The sequence below is a fragment of the Saccoglossus kowalevskii genome, chromosome 17 (assembly GCF_978046115.1).
Source record: "Saccoglossus kowalevskii chromosome 17, keSacKowa6.1, whole genome shotgun sequence".
In the NCBI taxonomy this organism is placed as follows: Eukaryota; Metazoa; Hemichordata; class Enteropneusta; family Harrimaniidae; genus Saccoglossus; species Saccoglossus kowalevskii.
This window is the reverse complement of record NC_140657.1, coordinates 7,723,711-7,744,041: the sequence shown is the minus strand read 5'-3', so window position 1 is coordinate 7,744,041 and position 20,331 is coordinate 7,723,711. Positions and strand designations below refer to the sequence as shown.

At 34.0% G+C, this 20,331-nt stretch overlaps 1 protein-coding gene across 2 annotated transcripts in view; it reads left to right on the top strand.

The window, feature by feature from the left end:
• The first annotated feature begins 1,029 nt into the window (after positions 1-1,029).
• The window catches only part of LOC102804110 (formin-binding protein 1-like), a 56,313-nt gene continuing 37,011 nt past the window's right edge, over positions 1,030-20,331 (top strand). For both annotated transcript variants that reach the window (XM_085492055.1, XM_085492054.1), the window contains exon 1: positions 1,030-1,171. In XM_085492055.1, coding sequence (XP_085348181.1) covers positions 1,148-1,171 — 24 coding nt within the window. In that variant the 5' untranslated portion in view covers positions 1,030-1,147. The remainder of the gene's footprint in view (positions 1,172-20,331) is intronic.

Below are 20,331 nucleotides of genomic sequence, written 5' to 3'. Positions count from 1 at the left end.
TCATCATTCCGTTGTAATATGAAATATTAATACTAGACTGTGATTATTTCAACAATATTCAGAACGGGACATGTCGTTACCATTGATGTCCAATCTACCGATGTATTATATAGAGATGGCTTGACTTTCTTGACAAGGATGGAGGGTTTCTACAGCTCCGCTCTCTCGAAATTCTGGTTCTGTTGAAGTTGACATTTCAAAATTCTGACTTGTTATTGGTTGTTACTTTGCTACGTCATCATAATATCGCGTAATTTGTTTCTTCGAATTCAGTGATTCCAATTGCGTGATGTCAGTGGGTAAAACTTGTACTATACCCTCACCTTTATACCTCACGACATTATGCCCCATCACCCGCATGGCGTATCATCGCCGGTTTACCATATGTGAGGAATACGAAACGAAAACATACGACCCCCCCTCAAATCCGGAATTTATCTGTGTATCTGCCACCACTCCACATATTCAACCAATTAAAGGGAGGTGGTCATCGCGTCGCGTTCTGTTCGATATGCCACTCACAGCGACGTGCACAACGCGTGTAAAATACATTGTTTGTTTACATGAAATTCGAGCACGCGCTGCGCGACGACCACCGCCCTTTAAATGTGTTTGTAAATGCAAAAAATATATTATTAGAGACTAACTGCGCGTATCGTTGTCAAATTGATTATAAAACAATATAAGAGATAGACATGTAAACAATAGCAATAAAAAGCTACCACGCCTGTTCTCCAACAACATTGGAAATGGCAAATAGCTCGTGACGACATTCACTCAACCATCTGTTGTTGTACAAGTTGTTAGACACATTATCGATTATGCTTTTCATTTAAATTTGTGAATAATAAATTAATATATGCGTTATATTTTTACCCCTGTTCACTGGCGAAAAACAAAACTATACATACCTGGTATATATATATTTAATGCATTGTTTTATTCGAAATTGTACGGAAACCTTCAAATTTAAATACTGAGGTTAACAAACTGTAGTGCTACCACAATGCAACGCGGTAAGATACTGTAATTACAATATACTCGCGTACTCCATTTTGTTTTCCGTGCCGTTCCTCCTTCCGGATAACTGGATATTCGTGTTTTTTAAAAATCTGACAGGGTTTTTTTGCCCGTACGAAGATCAGACATGAGTTGGGGAATCGATCTTTGGGTAAGTCTACTATCGAATAAAATACTTAAAGGAGAGATCTAATTTTCGAGCATTTTAGCTGCTCGGGCAAGCTGCTTAGACGCGTGTGTTTCAATTCGAAATCAAACTGTTCCATAAGTTATGAGGGTATGGCAGACAACCAGCTCAGTGCTTGGTGCATGTTTCAATGTAAACGATAATTCTACCGCATCTACACGAACTTAAACTATAATCAAGTTATCGGTATTTTTAAGCGGTTAGAAAATCGCTTGTTCCCGTCGAACCGGGTGCTTGATCACTGAAGTTGCATTTGCAGGTCTTCTCGGCGTCCTTCAATAACAGTGACACCATTGAATCAATGCCATTAAACCGAGACATGATAAGACAGCGTCAGTGACGGTCTGTAATTTGATTCAGCCTATCTATGGCGTTCGATATGTCATAATAATCGTGAGTTATTACGTATTAAATTCACTTGGATGTGCCGTGTCAATTACCACTAATGACAATAACAACTAAATAACTCCTCTCATTTTAATCCCCCATCGTACCTACTATAAACTTAATTCACAACAACGTACAAGTTTTAACAGTGAACGTCAGTTCAAATCGTGCAAGTAGTTTTGTTACGTTATTGCTTGAGGAAGGAAGTGAAATGAAATGAGTCAACTATCCGTATATATCGGTAGTTTTTGTTTGTAACGATGCATGTTCCTGCTGGGTTGGGCAGGTGTGTCAACCTTGACTTGGAAGTTTTGTTTCTTTACTATTCTCTTGTAATATTGTACATTTGAATAATTAATGGAAGATGGTTGACGAATCCATTTTGGCATTTATGTTTGCTGTCTATTACATTGAGAATATGGAGAAAATGAAAAATTAAAAACATTTCCTTCTCAATTTGCAACCTCTTCAAGGATAGTTGAGAACGCATGCTTAAAAATATTGACTTTAGCAAAATCAACTCTATGATCGACAATGGATGCTCAAAGTTGCGCTAAAATGTAAAAATAATAAAAATTTATTCACTCTTGTTTCAGAATGAGACAAGACAAAATCTTAAATTACCAGCAGTCTCAACCAACAAATACAAAATATCATATCATTGTTCTTTTCTGAAATATTGGAGTAGGTTTATTGAGAATCGATGGCGAAGAATTTCATTTTATTATTCTCTAGCCTCCCATGTTTGTTACTGAAACCAAAAGTGTGGGTAGGCTGTGGTGAAATGTGAAAGTAAGTGGGAAAACCATGACATAACTGAGGTAAAATGTGTCTGTAGATTTATTTCCCACCCACTCCTTCAACTGGAGTTAGGAGTGCTTATAATTGTGTAAGAGTATGTACTAAAAGATCCTGAATTGTAGATTAGTTAACCTTGAGTTTTTCAGGCCTCAGTTCAACTTAAGGATGCTGTATACATCTTTGATATTGATTTTCTAAACTGATGTTTCCATAAAATATTTACTGAATCATACAAAGCTATATATTGATGCAATCTGGAATTCTGGTATTGGTTTGTTGCTATACAGTTCCTCTATCAGAGGGAATGTTGTGACTACTGTGACACTGTGTTGATTTGTAGGTACTTGTAAGTCCATGACCCACTTTACCTGTGGATGTGTACATATTTTTGTTTTCATTTTTAAATGAAAATAACCACATGTATATGTACTTTGACCTTACTGGGGTGTTTACATGGTGACCCATCTGTAATTAGATCCCAGATTCCTGTTTCAAATAATTGTTCACAGAAAGAGTTCCTTAAAGAACCCCCCTGACTCCTATCCTAAACATTAACCCTAACAGTCCATCCCTTCAATGTAATTGTATATGCTTCTCCAACTAACTGAATATACACATGAAATTAGGGAGGGTTGGAAACGGAAGGGTGCTTACTATCAATAACAATTTCTTGATTATTGTTCCAACAAAATATGAGAAGTTGTCATTGAAGTCTGTCACCAAAATTTGTTACATTTTTCATAATTTTCAGTATTTTCCAATATTTTTTTTGTTAATTTTGCATCAAATAGACATAATTCCTCATTTACTAGAATTTTTGATCAACATTTTTGGAAAAAATATGGACCCAAAATTTGTGGGCTTAATTTGTAAAAGATGACAAAAGTTAATTTTCATGTCGAAACGTTTAAAAACAATACTATTTGGCAAATATTGAAGTATATTTTCGGGAACTTCGTACTGTCACAGGAAAACGATAGAAATGAAAGTGGCAGAATGTGTGACCTCATATAGGGGTTGTACATGATCAGTCCTATTGTTGGATATGATTAGTTGCGTTCACGCACAGCTCCTTAGCACGGGCTAAGAGGTCAAATTCCTTAGCCCGTGCTAAGAAAACGTGCGTGAACGCTTAGCACGGGCTAAGGAATGCTAAGTACGGGTTAAATCTGATCCGAATTTAAGACGCGGTCTAGACCTTAGCACGGGCTAACGAAGTATGCGCGAATGCTTAGCCCAGGGCTAAGCGCCCTCTGCGGCGACCTTTGGGTGTGAAAATTGTCCCATGTTCGTATAACGACAATATTCCACCAGTCATTACTCCGCGCTCGCTTCCACACTAATCGGGTCACTGTAGTAGAGCGTACAGCAGCCAGCTCCAATCGTAGACAAAATAAATTTGGTTCGCTGTCTACGACATGCATTAATAAAACTCTGTATTCTGTTACGATCGTTGTATACTGTTTATGTGCATCCAAATAAGTTGGGTCCGTCTTCTCTCGCGTTCCTGTGCACGTCGCTTCAAAATTAGAACGAAACATGTCAGCAGCAGAAATAGAACCTCGCGCCTGTTATCCATTTTTCGCTCGTGAATAGCGGCTTACCAAAGGTCACCGACTAATGGCACCCCTTAGCCCGTGCTAACGACTGGCCCTCCCTGTGCGTGGACGCAATTGGGTCTAGCCGAAATGCAAATATGCTAGATAAGCCTAAATCAGCTTAAATCTTAGCCCGTACTTCGCATAATGTGAACACAACTATTGTTACACTGTTGACACTATTAATTAATCTGGTATTAAGATATTAACTAATCTTTTGTACGGTACTGGTAATAGGACTATAGTGTTCTGTATATAAGGTGTTTACATTTGTATGTATAGGGGTGTTGTGAGTGGACGTTTGGGTTGGTCCAATAGGAAACCAGTAGGTGGCTTCAAATGGAGGCATATAAAAGAAATCGTGACATCCCATGATTGTCTTTATACTGTTTTGAGTTATGCAAATTGTGGATTCCATGATTCGTGTTAAATATCAAAATAATTACTGCTAGATTCATTTATATGATCACTAGTTTCAATGTATGAATTTTTGCTATGTTGATGGCATGTTAGAAATCTCTATTTCTTTTGTAACGGGAAACCACTGTAACTGTTTTAAATAAGGCCAAATAAAATATATCCTGTGTTTCTAGTAAACCTACCCACTCATTTTGAAGGAGGAAATCAGAAAATTCATTTGATGCAAATGAGCTCATATTTATTTATTTCTATGCAAATTAGCTATAGTCATTCCACCAATGTTGTATTGTTTGATTTCTTGTACTTCCTTCAATGTAATGAATGACTAGCACTTACTTGTATTAAGGAATGATTTCTCACAAAAACCTAATGAAATAAATAAATAAATAAAATAAAAAAAAATTTTAGACCATTATTGGAAACACCAGATTTGTGTTATCGTTTGTGTTGTTTGATTTGGCTGAAGTTATTGAGTGTTTCCATCATAATGTACCAATATCTGCATCCATCTAAGCTCATGATTCATTTCTTATATGACAAGGCAACCTTAAATCACATGTATTTCAGTATCTAGGGATATTGTGTTATCGTAATGGGAGGAAATATTCACTGGGTTCAATTTTAGTGGATTTGATGTTGTAAGAACATTCACTAATTAGGTTTTAATTCACTGGTTTGTGAAGGAAAAAATATATTCTGTTGTTAACTTTGTACACTCGCTGAGTTTAAATTTAAGACTACTAATTTAAAAACAAAACTCACCTAGTAATTAAGCTGTATACAGTAATGAATACACATACATGTATGTCCTGGAGTAGGTGACGGGTGTAGTGGGTGTGGTGACAGTGGTGATGGGTGTAGTGGGTGTGGTGACAGTGGTGATGGGTGTAGTGGGTGTGGTGACAGTGGTGATGAGTGTAGTGGGTGTGGTGACAGTGGTGATGAGTGTAGTGGGTGTGGTGACAGTGGTGATGGGTGTAGTGGGTGTGGTGACAGTGGTGATGGGTGTAGTGGGTGTGGTGACAGTGGTGATGGGTGTGGTGACAGTGGTGATGGTGTGGCGAGTGTGGTGATGGATGTGGTGACGGTGATGATGGTGTGGCGGGTGTGGTGATGGGTGTGGTGACGGTGATGATGGTGTGGCGAGTGTGGTGATGGGTGTGGTGACAGTGGTGATGGTGTGGCGAGTGTGGTGATGGGTGTAGTGACGGTGATGATGGTGTGGCGGGTGTGGTGATGGGTGTGGTGACGTGTATGGTGGGTGTCAATGCTTGCATCATGTCAGAGACAGACTTTAATTCTATTAATAATTATTCTTCTAAAAATAATAGTCATATACTTGTACCGGGGTAACTTCAGGTAAAACACCAATATACATATACGATATTATTATGTATAATATAAATATTGATATTTATATCAAAAAGTAATAATTTTTGAAATCAATTCAATAAAGGGCCTGACAGTAACGATAATTATGACTAAGAGCATTATTGTCATTATCGTATTTGAAATGTCACTTTACTAAAGACAGGGTCAGTCCTTGTGATGTGCTTGTCTGAGGAAGGTTTCATCTACAATTATTAGCACATGTGCTTATGTAAATCACATTTTTGTCCATGGTTGCTTATACATGTATGCAAGTCTAATGATCAAGCAAATAATAAATGCAATTTTTTTCTTTATGGAGATACTCTTCTGTAGGAATTATTTTTTGAATTTTATTGAATTACAATGAATTTGAGAAAGTGCATTTCTTACTTTTTTTTAAATTTTGTTTCCTCATAATTTTCATCATTTAAACATTCATATTTCCCGTTAATACCAACACATTACAACAATACATTCCACAGTAACATACATGTACCTTATTTATTAATTTATATTGTAAACATTTAATATACTATTATTTGTGTTGATGTTGAGAAACACTGCTAGCTAGGAAGTAAAGCATTCCAACATATATGTATACATTATCTAATGTTCCCAAGAACACTCATGAATTTGTGTAAAACATTTTTGTTGTTGTAAATATTAAATTAATATACATGTAATTATTCTTTGTATGCAAACTAATTTATTTGTTTGGAGTTTTCTCAGTGTTAGTTTGTGTATTGTTTACTCAAAGACTAATCTGTTTGCTTTAATAGGTATTGATACCACATGTTAATGACCTTGAACTTTGTAAGGTCACAGTATCTTTATACAAGTTTAGTATGTACACATGTAGTGTAAAAGATACATGTATAAATGCATGACTACATGCAAGACTTAGACCATGAAATTAACGTAGATCAATGACATTCCAGTTCCGTAAAAAAAAAGAATTGGGTAATGAATAAATTTTTTATGAATAATGTGATATTTCTTCACACTGATTTTTGAGAAAAAAAAAAACACATCAGACTCAGACTATGGAAAAAAAAGTAAAACACAATCTCTACAATTAGAAAATTTCTTCCCTTTTTTTAGCTCCGCTGTCGACTTTGTCGAGCGGAGCTTATCATATGAGTGATTGTCCGTCGTCCGTGTCAATGTTTTACTTTTTCGACTTCTTCTTGAAAACTACAAGCCTGAATGCTTTGATACTTGGTGTATATGTACCTTGGGTAGACCTCTCTTAGGTTTGTTCATTTCATGTTGATATCTTCAATTCTCTAATTTTGGTGAATATTTTTGTCATTTTTGGTAAAAAGTGATATTTTCGACTTCTTGTTAAAAACCGCAAGTGCAATTGCTTTGATATTACATATATAGGTACTACATGTGGACCTCTCTCAGATTTGTTCATTTTGTAATGATATCTTTAATTCTCTAATTTTGGTGAATATTTTTATCATTTTTGGTAAAAAGTGATATTTTCGACTTCTTGTTAAAAACCACAAGTCCGATTGCTTTGATATTACATATATAGGTACCGTACTACACGTGGACCTCTCTCAGATTTGTTTATTTTGTGATGATGTCTTCAATTCTCTAATTTTGGTGAATATTTTTGTAATTTTTGGTAAAAAGTGATATTTTCGACTTCTTGTTAAAAACCAATAGTTCAATTGCTTTGATATTATATATTTAGATACTACATGTAGACCTTTCTCAGATTTGTTCATTTCGTGATGATATCTTCGATTGCTTTGATACTATACATATTGTTCATTTTCTAATGATGTCTTCAGTTCTTTAATTGAAATGTGCATTGCTAACAGCGGAGCTATCTCAGCCGATAGGCTGCTTGTTTTAATTTGAGATCATGAAACAATGTGAAACTGTATTTTTAGTTCATGTTTCAAGTCCAAGTCCAAAATCGGTGACTATTTGGGTTCCCTCTGTCCATCGTTTTGTGCATGTGTCGGGAGCCATTTCTCAGACATTCTTTGATCACATTCAAACTTTACACAGACCATGTATGATAACTTACATATGCACATCAATTTTCATTATCATTTGATAAAGTATGGCTGACTGGCGGACATTTTGGTCCTCAAAATTCTGATATATGTCCAGGCTATTTCTCAAAGATGAACAGGGTAATTTCACTCAAACTTTGTATCAAAATCGTACATATTGGTTACAGGTGCATGTCATCAATGCATGTTGAAAAATAAATAAAAAGGGGAGGGGGACTACAGACCTATTCATAAGGTATGACAATTTTATTAGTTTACCCTCTGCTAATAATCCTGTCAGTCCACATCGCACCCGACCACATTTATGAAACAGTACTTTAAATTAACTTCCAATGTATACAGTCAAACCTGTGTATCACTCGAAGGACTTTATTAAAATGGTCCTTATAGACAGGTGGTCTTTATGTGGAGGTTGGATTTATTTTTTTATGGATTGCCAACTCATATATTTGACATAATATTCAACATTTATTTAAGTCATGATAAGGAAATAAGAAATTGTTATAATAATAATAATAATAACTTTATTACACTACTAAAAACCTTCAGAGGGTTTTTGAATGGTAAGGAACATAAATACAAAGAAAATAAAAAAACATACAATACATAAGAGATAAAAATAAAATGTTAGTAAAATAAAAGAAAAAATAAATTAATTACTTTCTGTGGTTTTAAAAATTGTGCTCTTTAAGTATTTTGCTAAAGCTATAATATTCTCCATAATCTTTTTAAATATGGAATTCACATCCATTGTGTAAATATTTATTGCACACTCATCAAACAGTTTTTTTCTTTGTTCTATATAGCCAGTACAAAATAGCAGGAAATGTTTTTCATCTCCTAATGCTTTAGTGTTACATTTATTACAGTGTCTATTTTCTAATTCTATTTTGGGCTTTGTTCTTCTACCTGATTCTATTTCTAAGTTGTGGTCACTCAGACGGAATTTTGAAAGCATTTTCCTGAGGCTGAAATTTGAAATGTTTTGCAAATAATTTTCCATATTATAACTTACTTTGAATAGTTTGTATGTTCTCAGTTTTGTTCCCCTATTTTCATTGGTTTCACTGAAATTTAGTTCTTCTCTCCATCTTTGAATATAAATCTCAGATAGTCTGAGTTTTACTTTTTTTAGTATTTGATTCCAATTTATAAACAATTTTGTTATAAACAAAATGCTAATGATTATTTTAGTATGTAAACAACAGTGAATCTGCAGAAATATTGTTGAAAGGGTGGTCACATATTGTAAAGACAGGTGGTCTATACACATTGCTCGTAGGTTATTCCTTGGCACTGCCTAATATAGTTACTATAGGCAGATGGTCTTTATACAGAGTTGGTCACTGACATGGATTTAACTGTATATATAAATTAATACAGTTTCCTAAAACGTTTAATATTTTATATTTTAACTGGTAGTCATGTGACTCATATCTCAAAGTGCATGGAAACTATGAAGGTCATTGTCTGACTTATCTTGGTCTTCATATTTCCTTCATGATTTCATATTTCAGTCAGGCATTTTATATTTCTGCTGTTTTAACCTTGAAAATTGGAGCCTTCAGGAAACTAAAGTTCAAGCCTTGAGTATAAGTGTGATAGGCGACTATTTATATATGTGTCAATTGTTAATGACAAATATTTAAGTTTACAGTCTATTCTATGTACAATGTCGCCATAAATATCATGTACTCAACCAAGCTGGGGGTAGATAATGTCATCTGCAAATATTTCGGGTAAATTATCATCTAGCATTTTAGAAAATCATATGCAAGTTGGATTTCTGTGTCATTAGGCACAATGTGAAAATGCATAAGAATTGTTATTCTGTGTATTTTTAGTCTCCGTAGTCGTATTCCAAAACCAGGACTTATGTTTTGGGTTCTGTTCGTGCTTCTATTCGTTCTTCGTCATTTCTCAGAGATGCTTGGACAGATTTTCTTCAAAGCTGGTACAAACACAAGTCATAATTGGAGACATGTGCACATCGATTTATTTTTATTTGGTTGACCTTTGACTGAGCAGTGGCCATTTTTGACTCAAAAATCAAGATTTGGACATGTCATCAACCGTTTTTCGGACATGCCGTGACTGATTTCGTTCAAACTTGGCATTCACATCAGTCATGGTGGGTTACTGATGCACGTAATTTTTTTGGTGATTCGATTCAAAATGGCAGTCTGATGGCCATTTTGTTTTTACGAGTATTCTGCTCATTTCACAGAGATGATTGTACAGATTTGGATTAAATTTGTTAAAAAGACAAAATATAATGTGCTACATGTTTTTTTTTTGGTACACCACAAGTCACATTACATGTGAATATCGCTTTGTTTTATTTTGTTGAACTTCAACTGACAGCCATTAATCATAAATCAACATTTGGACATGTCATTAACAGTTTCTGACCTATTTCATTCAAACTTCGTCTTTATACCTGTTTCATGCACATTTGTAATATGCTAAATACTAATAATATTTAAACATAATCTGACTTTGCTTTTCATTGTTTGACAAAGTCACTAAAACATGACAGGGACTATGTCATTGACAATGACTTGTTAAAATATGACACTCACCTTGTTTTTTAATTAGAGTCTCTTTTTAATTTGGGGTGAGCATAATCCCCATTCACATGTTTGTAATGTTTTGATTTTTAATAGTTTATTGGAATTCATGATACCCACAGCAGCAACTATGTGACCCCTCCCTCCCATGTTTTAGATATGACAGATTGAAAGCCGCTTTTATGATTCTGAATCTGGAACAAATTGTCAAGTTATTGATGTTGATTAAAAGTTAGAGCAGGAACTGTACTGGTATATGTGGAAGTATGGAGTGAAATTTGATTCATTAGGGATACTATGTTGAATTTCAATACACAGTATTGTCCTGGTGCATTGCAGCGTGTCTTTTGCGGAACATATCCGGCTATAATGAAAACCAATCAGGCGGGAATTCCATTGTTATACTTTACTTAAAGTAATGTGAGTAAACACCTTGAAGTAGTTGGTGTGTGCTGATAAGATGATTGCTATTCTCTTAACATGTCAACAACGTCTGTTGGAGCTTTACTTGTACAGTATTTATCAGCAGTCTGCATCTCTGTGTAGCCTTTCTGCAGTAGATGTGTTAAACCCACTCAAGAATGCAGCGATTGGTTGACTCAGCCAAAGACACTAGAGAATATAATATTCTAATTTCTTTGGCTTAACTTAATACATTGCACTACACACCACACTCAATTGGGCACTGATGCATTATGGTTCTATGACCAGAAACAAATCAATTGCTGTTTATTTTTTTACTTTCTGTTGCTTGATGGCGTTGTTGATGACAAACTTAAGGGCTGGTCAGTTAAAGTTTTGCTTTTGCTTCTAGTGGCTTGTGATTACCTTTTTAACACTCTATTAGAACTGCTTCTATCAGATAATATTTTCATGAAGATGTAGCATTGCAGGAAGAAACTGATTGCAGTATAAATATGTGTCACCGACAATATTCTGCATTCATTTTGTTCATGGCGGGGACTGGTATTCAAGCCACCACAATGATTCAATGAATTGTACAGTGTGATAATATACAGAGTATTTATTCATAAGATGCTGCAGTTTTACCAACACAGAACAACATAACTGTCATAGTCTCTTAAGTTCATCGCCGATGATGTGATCTTGGTTCGTGACAGCTAACCTCAACCAAGTTTTGATTTGACATCTATTGGGATCGTGATCCAAGTTTTTTTCGATGTCTGCCAACTCGGTCCTGACCATTAACCACACACACATTTCAGCTTGTGTCAATCCTGTTCATCTCGGCTTCTCACGTGCCATGATCTATAACGTGAATGATACTATTATGGTACTGTTTGTAACCTTTCATAGTTTTGTTTATTTGTATACGCTTTTGATCATTATTCAGAGATTGTAAGGGGGTGTGGGATGAGCCTTATAGTTTACTGATCTATCTGTCTGTGTGTTCATTCATTCAAGGCACCTGCTGTGCAGACATGCATTGAGGAATTTGCTGCATGACATTATAGCAGCCATATAGATCAAGACCAATATTCTTTGTACAGTTTTTAAATCAATAATAAATATTAATTTTAGTTTGAAATACAATCTACATGTACTACAAAGACATTCTGAATTAAATATCTTTTACGAGCGGGTGACTCTTCAACAATCAATCAGTGTTTTAAAGTCAAGGGACCAGGAGACTGAGCTGACTTTTATCTGACCCCTGACCCTGTAGATCACTGATTTATTACCCAATCAGATGTTATCTATGAATGTTAAGAATGGCTTCAGTTATCAAACAAACATGCAAGTTGCCATTGTGATTTTGAGAATTTCATTATCGATTTCATTATTGCTTTTTGGCCATGTATGTTGTAACAAATACAAGATACCTTCTTTCGTTCACTCTGAGATCCTGTGTTGTGTGTAAAGTGTAATTGGAGAACATGCCAAACAAAAAGTCATAGTGTTGTAGTGGTGTTAAAACTTTACAGGAGATTCAATAAACATTGATGTTTTTTTCAATTGGAACAATATGTTAGCCAGATTTGATAATGGGCGATATTGATGAAGTAACAGTATCTCAACACCATGTTATCTCAGAAAAGATTTTGACATTAAACTAATAAATAAGGAATTCGTTTTAAAATCCAAACATAATTCATGCGAGAAGTGGTGAAAATTGTCTGTTTTTAACAGATTATTGGTACCAGCTTGTCACTTCATAACATTTCTTCTTCATGACACTTATACATTCTGTTGATCAATGAGACTTGTGAACCAAATATAGTTGATTTTGATGCATTGTAACATGGCTGCAGTTACACTCATTTCAGACAAAATAGTTTTTCTTCCATGCAACATCTGAATAAGTTAAAATAATGGCATAATGCCAAATAACAAATATGTGTGGATCTGATGGCCCTCATCTACAACTGTACATACAATTTATTAGCTGCCCTACTTTTGTTCAAAGATCTGAAAATGGTATGAAATCACACATGATTTCAATGATTTTAGTATCAAGTGCTCTGGCCAAATTGGGAAGAATTTACTGTTAATTAACATCATTAAAAATATGTTTTGTGAATTAACCAGCAATCTAGCGCCAAGAAAAATGATGTCCGATAATGCAGGCATCAAAATTGGCATTTGTCCCCAGGTTGTTTACTGTCAAAAATTATGTGCAAATATTTTCTCATTTTTGAAATTTTCACTAAATTTTATGTTCATTTTGGACCATACAGACATTTTTTGGTATTGCATTTCATGTGGGAGTGGGGTGGCAAACAGTATTCAAAGATGTAGATGGTGCCAACAGTTGAAAATAGGTTAATCCTCGGGCAAATAAATCTGAGAAGTGGTTGCCTATGCATTGGGTCACCATAAAAACCTGAGAAGTGGTTGCCTAGGCATTGGGTCACCATAAAAACCTGAGAAGTGGTTGCCTACGCATTGGGTCACCATAAAAACCTGAGAAGTGGTTGCCTACGCATTGGGTCACCATAAAAATAAATACAGAAATCACATAGTACACATACATGTAGTATGATTGAATTTCAACTTTGTTTTGAGCAGTTGCGTAGAATGCTAAATTTTAATAGTAGCTGTTATTAGCAAGTATTTTTTATTAATTAACTTCATGTGGCATTTAAAGCGAGAGGGACGTCTCCGCCGCTTTAAACACAAAAGCTTTATGAGACAACTATAGGATCATTTTTTTGGGGTACACAAGGCTCGAAATTACCAAAACTTTATGAACTCTGCTGGGCTACTAGTTTTAAAGCTGGTAATCCCCTGATATTATTTGCTAGTCTATCAGGTTTAGTAGGTAGTGACAACCATGCAGAAAATTGTGAATAGTCATGTCATTTACAATTTGTGAAGGACATCTATAGAGTAGTACGGTCATATTTTGGAAATTTCTAGTGGTCCAATTGGTCTACTAATTTTTGGAAATGGTAGCCCCAGCACAGGATTTGTAGTCTGTGCCCATTTGACTACTGTTAACAGCAACCCTATTGTATATTGGACTTTAAAAATGAAATTGTAAAATAATAATTTAATTTGAACTGCTGAAAGTGTCCTTGCCTGTATCTATTGTATAAAAATACAGTAAGTGTAGTATTAATACAACCTGGCTAGCATAAAGATACAAAAGGTACAAAATATTTCTTCTAAACTGCATATTTCGTATAAGACAAATTTTTGCAAATTTGGAAAATTATTGTAGCTTTTGAAGTTGTCACTTGCTTCCACACTGCGAATGGATATATTCTCAAATATACAGTTTCCTGATGAAACAAAAACTGACCAACAGAAATTTACATACTTAATGACAAATTCTAACACAAATGTAATCAAACTTGTTGGAGAATTTATACACAGCTCGTTCTTAATGAGAAACGAGAAAGATACTTAACAAAAACACTAAAATCTATCATTTATTATTTGCTATAGTTATTTTGTTATTTTGTTTTTTAATATCTTACTTTTGTTGCTATAAACTGATGGAAACACTGTATTTCTAAGGATGCAATAAATTATCTTTATTATTATTATTTATTTATTATTATTATTTAAGACAGGGTTGTACAGAGACTTGTGGGAAATTACGTCATCACAAACGCTATCAAATTACAACATATTTTATTCGCAATAATTGAAAGATTTGCAGTATGTACTATTTTTTTGTTAGACATTTGCGTCACTCAACGTTTTGCTTTGGAAGCAAGATTAATATTTTGAAGATTCAGTATCCAATTAATAACAAATATCACCAATCTCAGTTTTCTTCCCAAGAAAACCGTATCCTTTGTTTAACAATACATGTATAATATCTTAATTATCTCTATGGTCTTTAATATCTTGATTATTAAACTGTATTCTTTATCTTAAACTATCGAGTGGGTGTATGGGTGTGTGTTTGTGCGTTAAGGAGAGGGCTTCTCTAGATGGCTTGGTGCAGGAATCCATCTTGGGTGGAATTGCCAGAAATGGAAACATCAGAACCTGACTCTAATACAAACCTGATTTTTGTATACCTTTGTTTTCATGGATCATGTTTTCAAGACTATTCTATATTTGGACTTGGAAATTCATGACATTTAAAACGTTTCTCCGTCTGTCTCTGCATTTCCATCTGCAAACCAGTCTATGGTGCACACTTCAACCAACATGGATTCATGTCACATTATACATGGGATCTTATCTTTTGCCTTCAGAAAACTCTCTAACAGTAGGGGGGTATCCATAGCATGATTATAGAGTCAGTTATAGGCTTTATGTGTCATTTGATTTGTAATGGATACCTTCTTACGCCAGGGTCAAAGGCAAGAAAATATCACTTCACATTTGTTCCATGTCTTCAGAGCAACTACATATAATAAGTATTTTAAAATTTTGTTTTTTATATATAAAAATACCCCACTCACTTTATTAGTACCACATATACCAACGATTAATTATAGATTTTTCTATGGTCAAAGTAAGTAATATTGTAAAATACTTTATTTTTGCTTGGAATTAATCAACTCGTCAAAAATCAGTGAAAATAAATTCAATACAAAACACCTAATAAGTCTTTTCAGTGAAAATTAATTCCAGCTAAAATAAAGTATTCTACAGTATTTCAATGACTTTACATACAATCAAAGCAATTTTTTTTATTAGAGCAGCACAATTATACAATACCAAATATAGTATATTGGTTAAAAAATGTTTTGATGTCCTGATAGAAACAGTTAAGTATAATTGTGATAATATTTACATTGTTTTTAAAGAAATCTTACTAATTGATTGGTGTAATAATGAATATACTTACATGTATGTGCATGCACTTTTAATTACATGTATAAGTATCTCTATAAGTTTTTTCATCAAAGAAATATACTGCTATGGTTGCTGCCTAAACAATGATTTTATTGAAGATTCATGATTGTTAAAAATTTGAAAATACTCAAACTTATCACTTTATTTAATTAGTATTTCTAGCATTGGCTATGCCTATAATAATGTCACACATGTATTTCTCGTAACACCGTAATCACATTTCTTGCGCTCACGTGGACTATTCGTAATTCATATTTCAATTATGTAGCAAATGATCACACCCTTTAATCTATCCACCGGAAATACTTTTAAACACGTACACCTCCAATGAATGTACTTGTGAATGTCTTGGAGTACATGTTTAATTGTTAGCTGTACAATGTGTGCAATAGCTGCAATAATGTGGAGGAAATGAACCACTAAGAAAAGAATGATTTATGTATACATGGTCTTTTCATCTATTTTATTAAAAGCTTGAGATGGGTGGCTTTCATTACAAAATAGTAGATGTATACAGTACAGATAGATTGGATGTACTTGTAGGTGTGAGACCAAATTTTGATAAATAATATATAAGAATTAGTTTGTTCATTCCATTTACTTTCTGCATAATTATTTTAATGCAAATAAAAATTAAAATGTTTAAAAATCAACCCCAAGTATTGAACATTTTTTTATTTTTCGCACAAACCCCAGATGTTACCCAGTATTATTATTTCCATAGAATCTATGCATTCTTTATATTTTGTTTTGCAAATAATTGAATTTCTAATTCCAAAAGTCTAATTCGCTGCTTATTTGAATGAAAATAATTGTGTTCATGTACAGTTCCTTATCATGGGCACAACATGTAAAAATCACAAGTATGGTTATCTCAGACTGAACTGGGATATGGAACATGGCAACAAAACACCATTGTATTCGTTGTTAGAAAGATTTACTATTGTATTCATGAGCATAATAAATATCCATAATAAATATCCTTTCCGCCATGACAATATTGTTCTAAAAAAAAATAGATTGACAACGACTCAACTGTACTATCTGTTATTATGCAACTTCCACTTTATAAAATAAAGTATTTTACAGTATTCAAAATAAAATCTTAGAAACTTTGCAAGCAATTTTCTTGACATTAGAAAATTGGGACTACCGCATTCGGTCAGACAGTCAAAATTTGATATTATTCACCTGTCCACAAAAAGGGCAATTTGTTTATCTACCTGTACGAGCTGGAATCTGCCTGCCAGGTGGACAGGCCTTAATGGTCTAGTTGATATGCAAACGTATGGAATTAGTTTTAATCTTAGCCTGTACAAGAATGTAAACTGAGAAACTATTGGCTTAAGAAACACAAAATAAATTTATCACTTTTCGTCATCAATCTTTTGAGCACCACAGTTAACTTTCTTCACCAATTACAAAATAAAACCCCCATAATTTTTTAAATATTTTTTTAAAAAATTTTTTCATCAAAACCTGTGTCAGTTGAAAATTATCTCCATTTTAGTCTGAAATAAAAAAATATATAGAAAAATTCAAAACCTGTAGACAGAATGTGACACTAACATTTTGGCGGGAAATCATGGTAGGGTAAAACAGACAAGAAAATTAAAGAACGATTGATATTCATATTTAGTTGATTTAGTGCACACATACAAACACACTGCTGTACACATAATACTTGGTCATCGACTTTACTATGAGTCATCAGAATAAAAATGTGACAGATATTAATGTAGCGTACATAACAACTTGTCTGAAGTACCATACACATTAATCTCTTTCACCCTTAATTATGTATACCTTTGTTTTTAGTCGGGGGGGGGGGGGGTTGGATGTGACAGATTGTATGATATAAACCTACCATATTTACTCTATAAGAAGCACATCTCATAGTAACACAAAAAATCGTATTGTTGTATACTGAATCTGTAAAATATTACAGTACTAATTTTGACTAAGAAATAGCTCTGTAATTTATGTAAGTGCATGCGTTACTAATAGAGCAAATATGGTATTTCTAATTTCCCATGTATGCCTATGGTATATTTACTGATGTAATATTGTATTCAGTCTTTACTCAAACGCAAAAAATTACATTACTTTATTTAATAGCGCATACATACATACACTTTGTAAATGTCAGACGTGTGTGTATGGTCAAAATAAGTTGTATTTTAAAGTGGGGATGTCGGCGCCTGCGCATGCGTCAGATGGCCATAGGGTTTCATTGTTTACAAACAAGCATCTACCCATGAGCCTTTGCATCTTTAGTTGTTATCATCGCTTTAGATTCAATTCTCGCGCATGCGCAAGTGACGACCCTCTCGCTTTAATAGTGCAGTGTATAATAAATGTCATATTAGATAATGTACGTTTTTATTGAAGACTTTTAGTAGAACAAATACGGTGTGTACATGTATCTATCACTTGTATAAAATGTTGAACCCCCCCCCCCCCCTGTAATTCTTAATACTAAGTGCTCGTCATTCACTACATAGTGGAATGACTAAAGCTAATTTGCATGGCAGAATTAATAATTTTGAGTCATATGAATAAAATAAACTTTTTGATTTCCCTTAAGAAAATGGGTAGATAGGGTTACTGAAAATACAGATTTCATTTTAATCGGGATTAGTCTGACCATAGTTACACCTCTGTTATTTAATTATGTAATCTTTATGAACAAAGCAAAAATTGTGTACTGTGTATGACAGTATCTGTGCATAATATCAAACAATCTTGATAAACACTCCCACCTCTACCCCAGCCCCGTATTGTAATATAAACTTGTCTTGAATGAAATAAAATTTATATTCATTTCTTTATGTACATCATTGAATTCATCAGCCCAAGAGGTATGTATAATAAACCATCTGTCAGAAATGATAATCTACACTAAAGTCCCATGGTAACCACCGTCGCCAGGGGCCATAATTCAGTACTAGGGTAGGGTGAGAGATATATGATTTGCTGTGCACAGAAAATGGAGACTGATTTTCCATACAAATAGGCATTATACACAACCCCCGAAGGTCGTACATCCTGGCATTTCTGGGAGGTATTTCCTTTAATAGCAATAATTTCAAATGTTTATACCTCATTTGTTTGCTATTTAAGTGTCATCGATAATGAACTTTCCGAGATGTATGGGTAGTACCAGGATGTGACCCGTATGTTCATACACAGGGTTACTTTGTTTTAGACCACTTGTATTGAAGCTTTCATTAAAAACCATGTAAATTGCTTACAAGAAATGGACGCCACGATTTCAACATACCATATTCTTAATGATTTCTTGTACTTGAGTGGAGTTACAGTTGTCAATTTCACGATCCGATCAGATTTTATGCTCAGCTGTTTTTACAATACCACTATACAATACAATACAATACAATACCATAGTAACACTGGCCAGCTATTCACACCTCAGAATGAGGATACACTTTATTGACCCAATCACACAAACACTGTGCCAGAATAAGTATCATGCCTCAACCCGTCAGTGCTTCGAAAATTTCAACTTTGGCTATCCCTCTATCAATTTTGAAGACATAAAGGAAAAAATACAAGTTATTACTACCCCAGAAATTAATTCACAAAGACACCACTTCAATTACAGGTGTGAAACCTGTATTCACAATCGATGGTGTTTGTCATCATACATGAATCTTGTATTACTCCAGTGTGGCATCATGCTTGAATGATACTTCAGAATATGGAAGAATGTAGAAATATGAAAAACCAAGTTACAATGATTTGGATTGCTAAATAATCACTCATTTTGATTGAAACTGACAAATGTTAATGCTGTTCCATTAGGCCAGAAACAATTGGTACCAGAATATCATTTATCAAGTAATTAGAAATATCACTCATAAAACCTAAAAATAACACATAAGCGAGCATTTTGCATAAAAATTAATCAAGGGCATTTATATCTACATTGATTGTCAGAGTTGTCTGCAGTTGGTGTTCCTCTGGGTGTATTATGCTACATATATACGCAAAATTGACTGACTTGTCTATTGTGTTGTATAGTATACAAGATGCTCATTATCTGTGCATGTAAAAGTATATAAAAACTGACAATTCTTTGTGAAAACTCCCATAAAAAAATCAGCAGCAAATTGAGTCATTAGTTATAAAATTCAGTTAAATTATATCTAATCTACATATATATTGTATTGTGAATATACAGTATATGTAATGGGGTGCATGATGTGTTAGATTCTTAGAATACAGACCAGTGATCTCTTATGGCACTCCACACTGAAATTAGAGCATGCGTATTTACGCATTATTTTTTAATTAGTCTTTTGTTATTTACCATACTAAACCCTCTTATGGTTTTTGGTTGTGTAATAAAGTTATTATTATTAATAATCATAGCCTTTCTGCATTTATTAACGATAGACAAAATCAGACCTTTTTAATAGAAAAATAATCTCTACAGGAACAAGTGATGTCTTCAAGTATATGCAAACACTTGTTTTTTGATGATATCGCATTCATTCCGAAAACCCAGGAGATTATATTTATAACAATGAATGACCTTAATGCCATGCAGTGTATTTTGGATGAGTAGATTCTATGCGAAATAGTGTACGGATTCGCGCATGCCATTTTCTGTCAGACTTGCGTATACTGGTTGA